This window comes from Lactuca virosa, chromosome 4, assembly GCF_052849685.1.
Source record: "Lactuca virosa cultivar CGN04683 chromosome 4, Lactuca_virosa_CGN04683_v6, whole genome shotgun sequence".
Taxonomy (NCBI): domain Eukaryota; kingdom Viridiplantae; phylum Streptophyta; class Magnoliopsida; order Asterales; family Asteraceae; genus Lactuca; species Lactuca virosa.
The window spans coordinates 526,311,342-526,328,069 of NC_136429.1; the positions used below are offsets into that span (position 1 = coordinate 526,311,342).

At 41.2% G+C, this 16,728-nt stretch overlaps 1 protein-coding gene across 1 annotated transcript; it reads right to left on the reverse strand.

The window, feature by feature from the left end:
• Nucleotides 1-1,577: 1,577 nt before the first annotated feature.
• Nucleotides 1,578-2,387, reverse strand: LOC145107141 (uncharacterized). The gene has a single exon (XM_079044002.1). The coding sequence runs from the start codon at nucleotides 2,385-2,387 to the stop codon at nucleotides 1,578-1,580; it is 810 nt and encodes a 269-aa protein (XP_078900128.1).
• Between the last annotated feature and the right edge of the window lie 14,341 nt (nucleotides 2,388-16,728).

Here is a 16,728-nt window from a genome sequence, read left to right on the forward strand (position 1 = left end):
TCAAATTGGATCGGATCGGTTCGGTTATCCATTGGATTTTTAGGATGATCCAGTAACTGTTCCATTACAATTGGATTTTGAAATCTCGTATCCGAATCAATTTAATTGTAATTGGACATCCAATCCAATTGATCGGTTCGTAATTGGATCTGTCGGTTACAATTAGATCGATTAATTTCTACACATCTTATGGGTTACTATTCTTTTACATAATATTTTTTGAAAAAATTATGAAGATTCCTCTATAAAAACATTTTATTTTATTTTATGTCCATATAAACTCTCACAAGTCGCAAGTCTCTAACAAAAAGTAACACAAAAGTATAATATTATAATAATAAAAAATACAACTCGTTGTAATAAAAAAATTAATGAGTATTTTAATCACAACTAGAAAGGTTAACCCCGCTACGCGGGGGCCAGAAGCTTTCAATATTGTTTCCGAATCGATAAATATGACAGACGTAGAAAGTGCAAGGATGAAAAGTTTTGGCTTTGCCCCGGACCGTTTTTTTCATGTTCTTATGAAAAAATGTAAAAGTTTTGACTGCAAGGACCAGAAGTGTCAAAATGGCTAAAGAATTAAAGGGGTAGGAATTAGCAACCTTTTAGAAAATTGATCAAAGTTGTCAAACCGTTAAAGTTTTGTGGCCAAAATTTAAATATTAAAAGGTTCCTAAAAAGTGTAAAAATATTGATTGGAAGGACCAAAAGTATCAAAATGACTAAAGAATGAGGAGCAAAGTTGCCAAAAAAAACATCCAAATTTACTATTCATAACTTTGAAGCCCAACAATAATACAGCCCAACAATAATACAGGTACCAATTTTGGTCTTTGGATGGATACGAGGGAAGCATGCGTGCGTGAATCTTACTGGGGTCTCTCCTCTCGTTGGTTTGGGGAGCGGGGGTTTCACAGTTGGGCATGCCGCTTTGAAAGCCGCTGCGTGCAAAGTGGTAAAGCACGAGAATGCATGTATAGAAAATCAACATGTGTTTGTACCTTTTGCATTCGATACATTTGGTTTTCTCGCACCAGAGGCGGTGAAGCTCATCAATAGAGTCCAACGGGTTATGCATTCTAATGTCATATCTCCTATATCCACAAATGTAGTTTTCAAAAGAATTGTTTTTGCCATCCAAAAAGGGCTAGCGGCGCAGCTTGTTGTCCGTTTGCCTTCAATCGATATGTATTGAACCTTTAAAATATAAATAAATTATATATATATATATATATATATATATATATATATATATATATATATATATAAACTGAGGATGAAGTGGTTGAGGACTTTGAAGCATATATATATATATATATGCTTCAAAGTCCTCAACCACTTCATCCTCAGTTTTTTCTGCTAATTTTCCATTACGGATTAAAAAAATGGAGGGAAGTCCCCAAAAACATGCAAAACATTCCGGCTAGAATACAATCATGTCATACAAAGTAGTGCAAAAACACATGAAGATCTTAATGGAAGATATGTAAACGTCAATAGAGTGTTAATAATATTGCTTACAATGTTGATTAATAGATCGATATTTCAGATCAAACAAATTAGATTTTCAGAATTTAAAATGGTAATTTTTTATTCCCAATTCCATTGACATTGACGAAGAACCCTAGGAGATCTTTCTTATACGGTAGATACGATTTCATTTTTTCCCCTTTCTGTTCTGCTTTTTTTTGAACGTAAAATAGTTCATGAACTGATTGAGACGATGTCGTTTTCGATTTTCCGGGGACTTTCCGAACTTCGCCGGAGTTAATTCTCCGTTTCTGTTTTGGGGCGTCGATTTTCTTAGGACACAAGAATAATATCATATCCTTCCCTGCGCTGTTGCTCCAGCCGAAAATATCCTTAATTCTCCACCCTTTCGATCCAGATCCGGTAGATTTGCTCTTCTTACAGTCACCAAGAGCTGGCAATCCGCCGTCTGCCTTCCGCCATGACACACAGAATGTTCGAGAATTCCTATCTTCCAGTTCCTCCGCTCCCGACGATGAAGAAGACGGAGTATCATCGCTGTGATCGAGAAACAGATTTTCTACCGAAATGATTACAGAAGGATCATCATGAACTACTTCCTTTATTTCACGATCCACCTGGACCACCTCATCCATTGTCGTGAGATCTCTGTTGAAGATTGGAAAAGGTATCCGACCGGCTAGAGAAAGCTCGTTTGGTGAATATTCTTCGCCGGAGAAATCGAAGGAGAACTCGAAACCGTCTTCATCGCAATCGCTAAATTCCTGAAATTCAGCAGCATGTTCTTCTTCTATAGCCTCACAGCTCACTTTGGCTGCCGCCATGGACGTCAAACTATCGTTAGAATAGCAACTAAAGTTAGGAGAAAACCCTATATTATCCATTTTCGCCATTAGTTGCATTTTTATTCCTTTGGATCTTTGAAAGAATGGAGAAAGGGTTTGATTAGAAACTAGGGGCTTTCTGGTAGGAGGTATTTATAGGTGGTGGTGGTGACTGCCGTCTTTGGCGGGAGATTATTCCTTTTCTATAGAATGACATACTCATGCACTTGGAGACTGCTTGGAGACGTTATCAGTAACGTCACGCTCAAACCATTAATTGTACCATGTGCCGTGACCGTTGTACATAGGTTTATCTAGAAGAATTTAGCATTTTTTATAAAAAGAAGACAAAACTACAAAATTGGTCATTATGGTTTCGTAAAAACTGTTGATAAGGTCAAAAAGTTTCCGATTTGCATGGAAGATCCAAAAATAATAATTTCTTATGGTTTTAGTCCAAAATAACTTAAAATACAGTTATATTTATGCTCTTTTATTTATTTGTTGCATTTTTATAGTTATTTTATCATTATTTTAACATAAAAAAAAAAAAAAAAAATTATCAACCTACTTCACCGTTTTCTCTCTCTCTCTCTCTCTCATACACACACAAAGAGTACAAATTAAACAATCACCGTCTTCTTCTTTATCTTCTCCACCCATCTCATCCAAAAACCTAAAATATATAATCAAACCCACATGGTGACTGATACGATGATGACTCCAAATCCTCAATTTTTTTCTTCTTTCTATTTTCTCCCATTCCACGCCTACTGCAAGAATCGATTGTATGTGTATGTGACTGCATTGGGTTTGATTTCTTGGTCAGACAATTCATCGAACACATTGTGTGCATAAGTTGAGGCGCATAGGGGAAGTAGCTTCGTCCAACTCAATCTTTCCGTCAGCCTGAACTTGTAAAAGGATAACATGACGATGAACTCCTGTGAGGTCCAACCTGTTTCTAGCGGCTGTAGAATGAGTGTAAGGTGTTCTAGTAAAATCCAAGGCACTCACAACGTTGATTTATTTGTTACATCACCACGACAATGTTCATCAGAGGAAGAAGGCCACCAGATCTGTTCATCAGAGAGCCATAACACGGTCGCCATTGTTGTAACACCATTGACGATTTGATCGAGCCAAAACACTACCACGTTCGTTCATACAGATGGATTGAAAATCGATTCATACAGATGGATTTTTTGAGAAATCGATTTGATGGGTCGTTTATATAGATGGATTTTTTGAGATATCGATTCATGCTGATCAGAAGACGATTCATGGTTCACACTGAGAGAAGAGGTGGAGGGTAGTAAGGTGTTGTTTGTTTTTTCGAAGCGAAAATTTATGAAGTCTGTGGACCACCTCTGCAATCCTCTGTAGCAGAAGAGGTGGAACAAACGGCTGCAGCTTATAATAAGAAGCATGTTTGTTTTTTAACATCTGCAATAAACTGAAATCTAAATAAACTAATTTTATAAACTGAAAATAGTTCTCAACACCGAAATTTTAATAATTCTAGTCTTAAAACATTGAAAGAATACTAAAAAGAACATGTAAAAAACAAAAAATATAAAACTTTTTAAAAAAAACTTACAAAAATATAAAAGAAGCTAACAGTTTTATTCTAGAAAATAACTAATTTTAAAAAAAATAAAAAAAGAAAATAATAAAAAAAAAATTAAGAAAGTATTGCAAACGATGACTACAAAGTTCGTAAAAAATTACACACGTTAAAAAAGATGCAACTGAAACTGAAAATATTATTAACAGAAACGGTAAAAAAAGTTAAAAAAATCAAAGTTTTTTTTTAAAAAAAAATCAAGTTAAAAAAATTTGTGGCAACTATAAAAAGAAATTGTATCAAATCCGTAAATAAAAGTTAAAAAAAAAAAATCAAAGTTCTAAAAAAAAAGTTTAAAAAAAAAATAAGTTATACCAAAATTCTAAAAAAAAACACTTGGAAAAAATGAAAGCAGGTTTGAATAGGCAAGTCAAGTGCTGCGCCACGCAGCACACGCGCAGAGGTTTTGTAGTCTGAAGCTTTCCAAAAAACAAACTGATACGAGAGGGAAAGTGTTGCGTATGTGCTGCACCGCGCAGCAGAAAGTGGTTTGAAAATGTTTTTAAAAAAAAACAAACAACACATAAGCCATTGATAACGGTTGTGTTCCTTTTATTAGCTTGGAGAGAGAGAGAGAGAGAGAGAGAGAGAGAGAGAGAGAGAGAGAGAGAGAGAGAGAGAGAGAGAGAGAGAGAATGGGGGTTGGCTAATTTCTTTTTTTTTTTATTTCTTATTTTTAAATTAAAACAATGTTAAAATAAATATAAAAAATGGAAAAAATAAATTAAATGGGTAAAATCATCCTTTCAGGTTTTCCAGGGACCAAAACCACATGACTTTCTTAATTTTGGGAACAAAACCATAGAAAATTCCTGATTTTGGACCTTCGTTGTAAGTTGAAAACTTTTTGGATCATATACACAGTTTTTTGCAAACCACAAGGACAAATTTTATAGTTTTGTCAAAAGAGAAATTAATTATCATCCATGTTAAATGGTGTCAATGTAACACCTTGTTTTCATTTAATTATTCGATAAAGGATTATATGTTTAAATAAAATTAAATAAATAAGATTAATAATAATAATAATTAAGAAATGAGTACTTGAGGGATTTATAATCATTTCCATAAGAGGGGCTGAAATTTTCAAACTTGAAATCCTATGATGCAAAGATATTTGTTTTGAGGGATGGAAATTGTCATTATAGAAAGTTAAGGATGCAAGCTGAAAAATAAAAAATTTGAGTCATGTAATTGACGGGAATTATATGGGCTGGTCTCTTGGTCCCTACTCATCTTTATACAATACAATATAAGTTTTTTTAAGCCCAAAACCCCAAAGGAGATCGTGTATTGTGTATTGTGGGCGTGCATGTTTATTGCGTGCGGTGGTAGTAGAACCGAGAGAAGGAAGGCCGGGAATGAGAAAGGGGTTGAAGGGGGGTGCTCGAGTAAAGAGGAGAGAGACTTTTGGTGGGTCGATCTTGGTTTAAAGTAAGTTCTTAACCTCCTTGTTTCTTCCTCTTTCTTTTGTTCGTTCCCACCCTAGAACCATCATCACCACCGAGCCGCCGCCATGAACCGGTGGTTCACTACCATTGTATGACCACTAAAATGCTACCTCCCTATCGTAGTTGTGGTTTGTAGCCTTATGGATGTGAGGTGATGTTGATAATGCAAAACCCTAGTTGTGTTTCTCTTTATAACATCACACTTTGTATTTCTCTTTTTGACACCATACTTTGAGTTGGGTTTGAAGTGGTGATCATCTTTTTGACTCAATGCGATATGGATATTGTTAAGAACTTAATTTCCAGCATTTAGAGTCTATGGTTGATGACCTTTTGGGTTAAGATGCCAAATTAACCCAATAAGACAAAGCTGGGAAATTGATGAAAATGCATATTTTGCCCCTGTCTTTTAAAAATCGTAGAAAAATTATGGGAAAATATTTTGGGTCGAGACCAGTGCACAAAGTTTCTAATTTGATTCTAATACATTCCATTAGCTTTGATCAAAATCCAGAAATGCCTCTAACTAAGGTAAAAATTTTGGGTCGAGACCAGTGCACAAAGTTTCTAATATGAGATGCTTTGATAAGACTTTATCTTGGCGTCTCAAACTTATACAGCTTTCCTTAGATAGCTCATATGTATGTCTAAACAATTTTAGAACTTATAGCAATAAGTCTCAAATGTTTAGACCCTTTGCCTTTTCTCACAATTCAAATCATGAAGAGAGATGTCGTAATCATAATTGAATTTGAGAATGCAAATATCACAACTGCTATCTTCTTAAAATCTACTTAGTGAAATCGTTTCCTCACCATCATTTTCATGAATCGAAGAGAAACCTTATGAAACTTATATTTTATGGTGTATGTTTTCCTATCCATATGAATTTGTCATAACCACAACCATAAGACAAGGTTAGTGACAAATCCAAACTCATATGGACTGAACTTGTTCAATCTTAACTTCTTGCCACTTGGTAGCACAAGGGCCTACCATGACTTCCAAGTTGTCATGCAAACAATTGAGAACTCATAGAACTCACATGCATAGTTAACTTTTAACTGGAATGGGCACAGAAATAATAATATGTCAACACGATAGGTTATAAACCTCAAGTCGTGTGCTAGTGACAAACAAGAGGTTTTATTCTTGATTAGTTTTGGAATGAGATCCATGAACGCGACAAGACCATTGGAGAGCCCAAATGGCATCACCACGAACTCGTAATGTCCATAATGAGTCCGGAACGCAGTCTTCTCCACGTCATCCTCCCTAACCCTGACCTGATGGTACCCAGACCTCAGGTCTATCTTGGAGAACCAAGATGCTCCCTGCAACTGATCGAAAAGATCATCTATTCTGGGGAGTGGATAACGGTTCTTCACCATCAACTTGTTCAACTCCCGGTAGTCAATGCACATCCGGTGTGAACCATCCTTCTTCCTGACGAAGAGAATCGACGCTCACCACGGAGAACTGCTCGGACGAATGAACTGCTTGCCCAACAGGTCCTGTAGTTGTGATGACAGCTCCTACATCTCCGGTGGTGCCAACCGGTACGGTGCCTTGGAGATAGGGGCCGCACCTGGAACTAGGTCGATCCTAAACTCAACCTGCCTCTCCGGAGGCACTCCCGGTAACTCCTCCGGAAGCACGTCAAACAAACTCCCTGACCACTGGAACCTCTGATACTGAAACCTGATCCTTGACCCGCATATCCACCACATACGCTAGATAACCTGCACACCCATGTTGAATGTACTGTCGAGCCCTGGCAGCTGAACAAAACCTTGATCCCAATCTGGTGCCCTCACCATAGACAATCAGTTCTCCCCCACTTGGGGTTCGAACCACCACCCGCTGACCCTCGCACTCGATCATGGCACCGAAGCGACTAAGTTAGTCCATACCCACAATCGCACATACATCCCCCATGGGAATCAGAATCAGGTCTATCGGGAAAGATACTCTGAAAATCTCCAATACGCAACCTCGATAGACCGAAGAAGCAGAAATCCCGTGTTCGTTGGCGATAGAGACTCGCAACAGACACTCTAGCTCTCCTACTGGCAACCCGAACTCACTACTGAAAGACTAAGAAACAATTGACTGACTCTCCCCCGAGTCGAATAATACCAAAGCAAGTAAGGAGTTCACTAAAAACGTACATAAGCATAGGTACAACATATAAGCATAAAACAGAGATGATCAGTAAGATAAAGGATAGAAACATACCAGCAACCACGTCTGGTGTTGCCCTGGCCTCCTCTGCTGTAAGCTGGAAGGCGCGTCCCTGAGCCCTCGGGGGCGCTGCTCGACCCTGACTCCCATCAGTAATCCTCAATATAGCCAGCGCTGGAGCCTGCGCCGGCCTGGCAGCGAGCTGTGGACAGTTGGTCTTCACGTGACCAACCTGATGATAGTGGTAGCATATCCTCATATCCTGAACCGGGGCTGGCTGGCGACAATCCCGCGCAAACTGCCCCTCTTTGTCGCATTTGCGACATGCGCTACCCGATTTGCAAACCCCCGAGTGACCCTTCCCGTACTTGCCACAAGTGCGACCCTGTTGTCCACCCGACCTAGAATCAGCGGTCTTAAACCGATTTCGCACCGGTTGTGACTGTGTCGGGGCCTGCCTCTGCTCCCTCAACTGCAGCTTAATCTCCAACTCACGCCGCCTAGCGGCCTCCTGTAGATCCCTAAGCGTATCACAATGTTGGGTCGCCACAAACTGTCGAATGTCAGTCTTGAGCATGCTCAGATAACGTGTCATCTGAGCCTTCTTAGAAGCAAACTTCGGGCAGAACATCTCCCTCTCCGTGAACATGTGGGTGATCTTCATCACCGTCTCACCATCCTATATAAAATCCAGAAACTCCTGAGCTAGCCGCTCTCGCTCGACCCGTGGAATGTAGCGAGCGCGGAACATATCCCTGAACTGCTCCCAAGTAACCGCAGCTCTCTGATCATCAGAATACGATCCAGTCATCAACCTCCACCAGTCCTTTGTCGTGGACCTCAGCAGGCTTCGAGCACATCTGACCTACTGGTCAGTACGACATGAACACGTGAAGAAACACCCCTCCACGTCAGAAAGCCACCTCATGGCTTTGATGGGGTCATGATTCCCATCAAAAGTAGGGGGCTTCATGTTGTCGAAGTCCTGATACTAAAAAGCCCGACTGGATCCTCCCCTGCCGTCATTACAGTTGTTGTAGCTGTTGCGGCAGTCGCTTAAGTGAGGGCTGCATAACGCTCATCGAAATACTCCACCACGACGGTCTTGATAGACCCAAACATCTCCGGTAACTGAGCCTGGAACATCGCAGTAACCTGATCATGTAGGATCTCCTGGATCCTGGCGTCCATCTCATCTGGCCCCATATGGCCGATAGTCTCGGGCACTGCCGGTGCCTCCTCTCCGCCACCTCCTGATCCTGACCCGGATCCATTCACAAATCGTCGAATAACTGTGAGAACAAGATCTATACGCAAGGACAAGGTTTGAAAACTCAAACCTTGAGTGAATGCTTGAGATCAATGTCTGCTTGATAATGAATATTCAAGTCTAGACTGGAAAGACCAGTCAAGTCTTAGATAATTAGTTCAACAAATGATCAAGACATTAATTGAGAACAAGTAGATAATGATCAAGGTAAAGTTAATAAATGAAGAACAAGAAGAATGTTTTTAATGTGATAAGAGTAAATGCCAAAAGTAAGTGAAAGATCTGTAGTTGACTTGTATTGAAAGCTCCTATTTATAGGAGAGAATGTTACAACGAATTAACCCAGATGTTTACATAGGACCGGACAAAAGACACAAGTCTGACATTCTGATTGTCCTAAATCAACTTTAGACTAAGTCCTATGAAACGTTACATCACATACAAGACAAAAGTAATAAATGCACTAAAGACAGAAAGACTTCATTTCGGACAAGTATTGTTCCGGAGATGAAGGTTGATCCGGATCAGCATACATTCCGGACTTCAGGATTAGCTCCGGAATGTGTTCCTCTTCCAAATACTTCGCTCTTCTTTTCTCCAGCTCCGGACAGGTTCCGGATCACATTTTCCTTCGGAACCAACACACTTCGGAATATGTACTTAGGATTGCTAGAGGTTCACTTTCAGGTTCCAACAATCTCCCCCTAAGTGAACTTAGCAATCCAGCAAGCTTAGTTCATTTCTTCCTTGATGAAGGTGTAGGCTCGGAACAACCATTCACGCACCGCAATGTACCAAGTCAGTTGACTTACAAACTTTGCCTTAACCTGTTCCGGAGCATCAGACTTGGACGCCCGGGATATGAACTTCTTCAGAGCTTTGGTAGGTACTAGGTGTTTGTCAAGGACTCGGAAGAAGTCCTTCTTGTTTGTTCTTCTGGTGGTGTAGACAAACCCTAAAACCGGTTCTTCAATCGGACCATCTGCAAGAATTTCAGCTTCCGGAAGAATAAAGTCGATCTTTGCAACGAATTGTTCGGTTCTGTAGAGGTGAGCAAGTTCGTAATCACAGCGGCAGAACTCAGCAACATAATCTTTGAGAAAGCTGAGAGTTGCGTGGTAGGCACCCATACTGATGTCATCCTTTTGATTTTCTCTAAAGTAAGCAGCTAGGGTAAGGATGTCGTTCAGATTCATTGAAGGAAAATCTGCATCAGTAACGGTCCGGGGAGTTGGCTTGTTCCGGAGGAGATGGAAACGGAATAGAGGACAGTTCAGCTCAAATTTTACTAAAATTTTTCTTCCAAAGCCATGAACTTTGGTGATCCTATTTCTTGTCCATACTTCCTTGAAGGGTTGAGCATTCTTGGCGTAGAAGGTTTTGAGCCTTTCACGCTCTGTCCGGATGATCACTTCCGGATTATCGTTTGGGTGGAGCGGAGCAAACTTCGTGTAGAATTTGCTGAAAGGAGAGAGAGGAAGATCCAGTTGATCAGTGTCATTTGAGGGAAGGTCATAGTAGAGAGTTGGGATGATTTCCTTTGCTTGAAGGATGTCTTCACGGCAAAGAGGAGAGATGTCACGCATCGGATCGGGATTGTCTTTTAAAGCTTGAATCTGGATGCTGTCCTCTAGTGCCTTATGAATTTCCTCCTCAGACCATCCATATTTTTGTTTGAGAGGAGGGCTTGATGTTCGGAAGTCATCGGTTTATTCCCTTTGTCTCTCTGAAGTGCATCAATAACCATCTTAATGTTCTCATCAATGATGAATTCCGGAGTGGGAGTTGGAAGTGGTTGTTCCGGAAGTTCATCTGGGGTCCGGAGAGGAGAGCCTTGGTCGATTGGGGCTATTTTTGGTTCCGGAATGGGAGTGGGAGACAGCACAGAGGGAGTGGCTCGGAAGGCTTGAGCTGTAAGGAATGATTTTGCCTTAGCCATTTTAACGGCCATTTCAAAAGCGTCCAGAAGAGAGGATGGCCAGGAGACTGCGGTCCAGATCCTCTTTTGTTCCTCAGTTAACTCCTTCGGAGTGGTCAGCTTTGGAGCTTGAAGACCAAGAACTCCTTTGGGAGCTTCATCCGGAATATAGGCTTCATTATCTTCATCATCTTCGTTTCCTTCAGTGATTCCCAGGATTCCGGAGACAAATTGAACATCTTCATCTTCAGAATCGAGGTCCTCATCCCTAAGTGTGAATTTCGAGGCTGGTTCCCATCTTCTACTTGGGCCTTCTCCCCCTCTTGCATCGGTGACTCTTGAGACCAGTGCAAGCGTCAAGTCTTCCTTGATATCATCAAGTTTGGAGAAAACCTTCTGAAGACCTGTGGAGAGTTGAAGAGTAAGAGTATCATAGGCTTCGGCAGTGGGAGCTTGTTCGGAGAGATGCTTGAAGGTGCTGCTGAGGATGGAAATCATATCATCAAACTTCTTGTTCGGAACATCAACAATGTTCTAAGTTGAGCGCAGGAGTTTGATGAGGACTTGTTGAAAAATGAGATTCATCTCATCCTTCTTCCGGATCTCCTTCTCCAGTCGTTGAATTTGTTTCTCATGACGAACATGAGTCTGCTTGATTAGGTCGTTGGTGGCAGACACAAGATAGTCATGAACCTTGAGCATTGAGGAGATGGTGTTGAGATAATTTTCAACAAGAGCGTCATACTTGGAGTCGAGTTGCTCAACAATGTGCTTCAGCCGAATGGAAATCAGCTGATCAAGTTGGGCTTCCCTTTCTGCCACTGATGGTCCGGATTGTTGGGAGAGGGACTGGAGAATGGCATCAAGTTTCGAATCAAGTCTGGAGACTTTTTGATCCAATTTGGAGTTTAGCTCTGTTACGGATGCCTCTACAGATGACACCTTATCCATAGTGTCAGAGACATTGTTGCGGATCTCCAGAAGGGCGAAAGGGTCAATGTGATCACCAGCTGAGGATTCTGTATCAGAATCAGAGTGATTCGGAGGAAGTTGGTGTGCGTTAGGATTTGAGGAGGGACCTGGTTTGGTTGCATCATCATCTTCTTGAAGGTTTGAGTTGGAACCATCGTCCGGAGTGGTAGTGGAAGTGGATCCGAAGTCAAAGGCAGACTTGGATACGGATGTTTTGGATTGGTAGTGAATGGAGGTCATGAGATGTGCATCTAGAATGGTTGTTGCCTCTTCTTACAACATAACTTCTTCAGAGATTTCTTCTTCCGGATCAGTGTGGAACACGCTTTGATGAGTGGTGATTGGGGGTAGCTCCATAGTGAGTTCATTGATGGTGTCAGCGTCAGTGGGAGGGACATAGGGCAAATTGCTTTGGATGGCCCTGTTCCTCATGGAGATGAGAGTAGACTCCACTTGAGTTCGAGAAAGGTCCGGACGTCGAGATGCGGCCCTGTTCACATAATCTTCCCACAAAGGATCATTAGTGCCTGGTCGTCCTGTACGCCTTCCGAGTATCAGACCAGTTGTGGCATCGAAAGTTGGAGAGACTGCTCCTCCTTCCGGATGCTTGGGTTCCGGAACAATGGTTCCGGAGTGTGTGCGTGTGGAAGAGATAATGGGAATATCAAATTTGACACGTGGGTGTGTTCCAGGGGGCTGCAAGGAACTTTGTTCAACACCGACATCACCCTTTTGGGAGGGTGAGGGTGGGATATGTGGAGTCTCCCCGTGAGTGTGTGCTTGTGATGATGAAACATTGAGGGGTACCTCAGATGAGTGGGCAGGAGGGGTGTTCGGATGGCCAGAATCAGCCGGAATGTCATGGGTGCCCTCCTGTTGAGAGGGGGCACTGACTTTGGATTTCTTTTTGGCCTTAGGCTTGGTAGGTGAAGCCTATCGTTTGGTTGGTTGCTTAACTTTGGGTCCGGACTTAGTATGAATGGCCTCTTCCGGAGTAGGCTCAACAGAGACCGGGCAGGTTGTGTTGGTTCGAACACAACCGAAGTCTCAATATGTTGTTTTAAATAGGAAGAGTCGGAAGGAATGATGGCCAACATATTGTCCGGAAGACGTCTGACCGGACCAAAAGATTATTGGTCCGGAATTCTATATGCCTTAACAGTTTTAAAAGAGACACATACCTCCGGAGGAATTATGCTAACCGGAATGGGTACGTTGAGTTCCTTGAAGATTTGTTCAATCGTCAGAGCCCAAAATCTAGGGCTCGAAATCTTGTTCGGCTTCCTTTTGATGGCGAATTTGCAGAAGTCTTGCCACAGGACTTCCGGAAGATCTACGGCATTGTTGCGTCCGGAGTAGATGCTGAAGACTACATTCAGCCAATCTTTGCTCAAAGTATCAGTACCGCCATGTTTGCCAGATAACCCTCGGATGATGAGATGCATAAGAACGGTCCAGAGCCCAGAAACAATTGTTTTCTTGAAATCCTTTGCTCTAAAGTCTTGCGTGTACCCAATGAAGTTTAGAAATGTCTAAAACTCTTCTGCCGTTGGTTCAACAACTTCGAAACCAGTAGGATTTGGTGTGATTCCAATCGCCTTGAGGAATGTCGATTTGTAGACAGGAATGGTGCGATCACCAATAATGGTGGTTAACAGAACACCATCTTCGAGTTTGATGCTAGTGAATGCACGATGAAAATGAGAGAGTGGGAGTGGAGGATCAGGGGTTTTGGTAAGTGGAATGGAGAGAGGATGATTTGCTAGGAACTCAATCATTATCCTGGTTGACTCATCGTAGTCAAGAGGGTTTAAGGAGAACAGTTGAGTTATGTCCCTAAGAAAGGGTTCTTGATCGGCAGATGAGGATGATCCCTTTGATCCTTTAGATGATTTCTTCCTGGCAATTGATTTCTTGGGAGGAGGTGTAGATTGGGTTGGGTTCTTTGAAGACTCTATTGATGAACAAAGAAGGAAGCTTGATGAACACGAAGAACAGTGAGGGATGTTTGGAGGTTTGAGAGTTAAGAGAGCGTAAAGAGGTAAAAGGGAATGTGAAAGAGTATTTATAGGTAGGGAAAGATGGGTCGGGTCGAAAAAGGTAATGATGAGGGTCTGAGATCCATCGGGTCGCATTTAATGTTTGGGAGTGAGATTAGACATGTCAGGTGAAAGGGCAAGGCAAATTGGGCTAAAAAGGAGAATGTAACCGTCAATTTGATTTCTAGTTTAGAGGGCGTGCAATCGTGTCACGCAAATCGAGGAAGATTGGATAAGGATCTCCCTGAAAAGTAACCGTTGAGAAAACCGTTTCGCCTTATTACCTTTTGGTATTCCGGAAGAGTTGTTCCGGACAATGCATGATCTGAGGGTAAAAGTTGTGTTCCGGAACATATATGATTGACAAAAAAGAGGTTCCGGAGCAAATTTTGAGAATTCCGGAGCAAATTTGAAAATCCGGAGCACTTTTAAAATTTTCGGAGCAAATTTGAATTTCCGGAGCATGTTTGAAAATTTCGGAGCAAATTTGAAAATTACGGAGCACTTTTGAAAATTCCGGAGCAAATTTTGAAAATTCCGGTGCAAATCTGAAATTCCGGAGCATTTTGAAATTTCGGAGCAAATTTGAAATTCCAGAGCATGTTTTGAAATTCTGGAGCATGTTTTGAAATTCCGGAGCAATTTGAAAATCCCCTTTTCGGAATGGATTTCCGGAATTCCTTTATGAAGTGAGTTCCGAAATAAAGATTTGGATGATGGTTGATCTTGATAGTCGTGATGAAGAGAATGAACTGTACAGCTTAAAAAACTCAAGGGATAATCAGTAATAAAGACAGGTAAAATGATCCTATGTATTTAGAAGAAAAAGAAAATTCTGAAGTAAAAATAATTGAGTTCGGAGCAAAAAAAAAATTTCTGAATACTTCTATCAAAGAGAACATGTCTCATGAAAGAAATGAGGATCAGGAATCATCATACCCATTTTGTTCAAAAAACCATTAAATTTGGTTCGTCTAATGCCTTAGTAAAGACATCAGCAATTTCATCGTCAGATGGAACAAAAATAAGTTCAATGTTGCCATTTAAAACATGATCTTTAATAAAATGGTACCGGATGTCAATGTGCTTCGTCATAGAGTGCTGAATTGGATTGTGAGAGATTGCAATGGCACTTTGAGAGTCACGATAGATAGGAATGCGTTGAAATTGGTAACCATAATCCAATAGTTGAGATTTCATCCAAAGAACTTGAGAGGTACAGCTGGCAGCAGCAATGTATTCGGCTTCAGCTGTAGAGAGAGCAATGCAGTTCTGTTTCTTGGATGACCAGCTGACTAATCGACCACCTAGGAATTGACATCCTCCTGATGTACTTTTTTTATCGAGTTAAAGACCACCATAGTTTGAATCAGAGTAAGCTTGCAGGAGGAAACTTTCATTAGCTGGATACCAGATTTCGAGGCTCTTTGTACCTTTGAGGTATCGGAATATTTGTTTCACAGCCAAAAGATGAGACATCTTAGGATTGACTTGAAATCTGGCACATAAACATGTTGAGAACATAATGTTCGGGTGACTTGCAGTGAGATAGAGTAAGGATCCAATCATTCCACGATACTTCTTTTCATCAACGGAAACACCCGAAGGGTCGGCAAAGATTTTGTGTCCGAAACCTATAGGTACCTTGGCTGAGGCACATGTGTCCATTGAGTATTTCTTGAGAAGCCCAGAAATATACTTCTCTTGGTGAATGAAAATACATTTGTTAGTCTGTTTGACTTGAAGGCCAAGAAAGAAGCTTAATTCTCGATTCATGCTCATTTGGAATCGACTGACCATAAGTTTGGCAAAATCAGCAACCATAGATGAATCCGTAGATCCAAAAATGATGTCGTCCACATAAATTTGTACCAGTATGAGATGTTTTAAATTTGATCTTTGGAATAGAGTGGGATCAAGTATTCCTCTTTGAAAACCTGAGCGTTTGAGAAAATCGGTGAGAGTCTCGTACCAAGCCCGCGGAGCTTGCTTGAGTCCGTAGACATCCTTTCGGAGTTTATAACAGTAGTTTGGAAAGGAAAGATTAATAAATCCGGGGGGCTGTTGAAGGTATACTTCAGTGTCAAGTTCACCATTAAGAAAGGCACTCTTAACATCCATTTGGTAAACTTTGAAGCCTTTGTGAGCAGCATAAGCAAGAAAGATTCTGATAGCTTCAAGTCGTGCAACAGGAGCAAATGTCTCGTCATAGTCAAGACCTTCAATTTGAGTAAAACCTTTAGCTACCAATCTTGCCTTATTTCGGATGATAACTCCTGCATCGTCTAGCTTGTTGCGAAATACCCATCTTGTACCGACAACGGGGTGATGTTGAGGAGGAGGTACGAGAGTCCAGACTTCATTTCGGTCAAATTCTGCTAGTTCTTCTTGCATGACTGTAATCCAATCAGCATGCTCTAATGCTTCCTTGATAGATTTGGGTTCTACCATGGATATGAATGCTAAAAAATGACATTCATTTTGGATGTTGGTAGCTGAGCAATTTTGTACACCAACATTCGGATTGCCTATCACTTGGTTCGGAGGATGATCCTTCGTCCAAACATGCAATCGAGGGAGTTCTTGTGCAGCCGAAGATCCTACATCAACAGTGGAATTGATTTGCTCCCCCTGAATCATTTGAATATTGGGATGATGCTCCCCCTGAACTTCTGAACCGGAGAGGTTGACATCATCATCAGAAGGAAACTCAAATAAATTTTCGTTTTCATCAATGTTGAGAGGATTAGAGTCATCGAAATCGGCAGCTGCATCTTGGAAGTCATCCACATTTGATTCAAGAGAGGGATTTGCATTATTCTCCCCCTCAACCTGAGAAGGTTGAAACGGTTCGGAATCAAATGGAGGGAGGCTCGTAAGAGGACCGAAGAGGTTGTGAGAAACTGGGGCTTCCGAAGGAGGAATTAGAATTAGAGATGGTCTTGATCG

Bases quoted from the DNA above. Each gene is read 5' to 3' on its own strand.
- LOC145107141 (XM_079044002.1), bottom strand. From the start codon at position 2,387: ATGGCGAAAATGGATAATATAGGGTTTTCTCCTAACTTTAGTTGCTAT.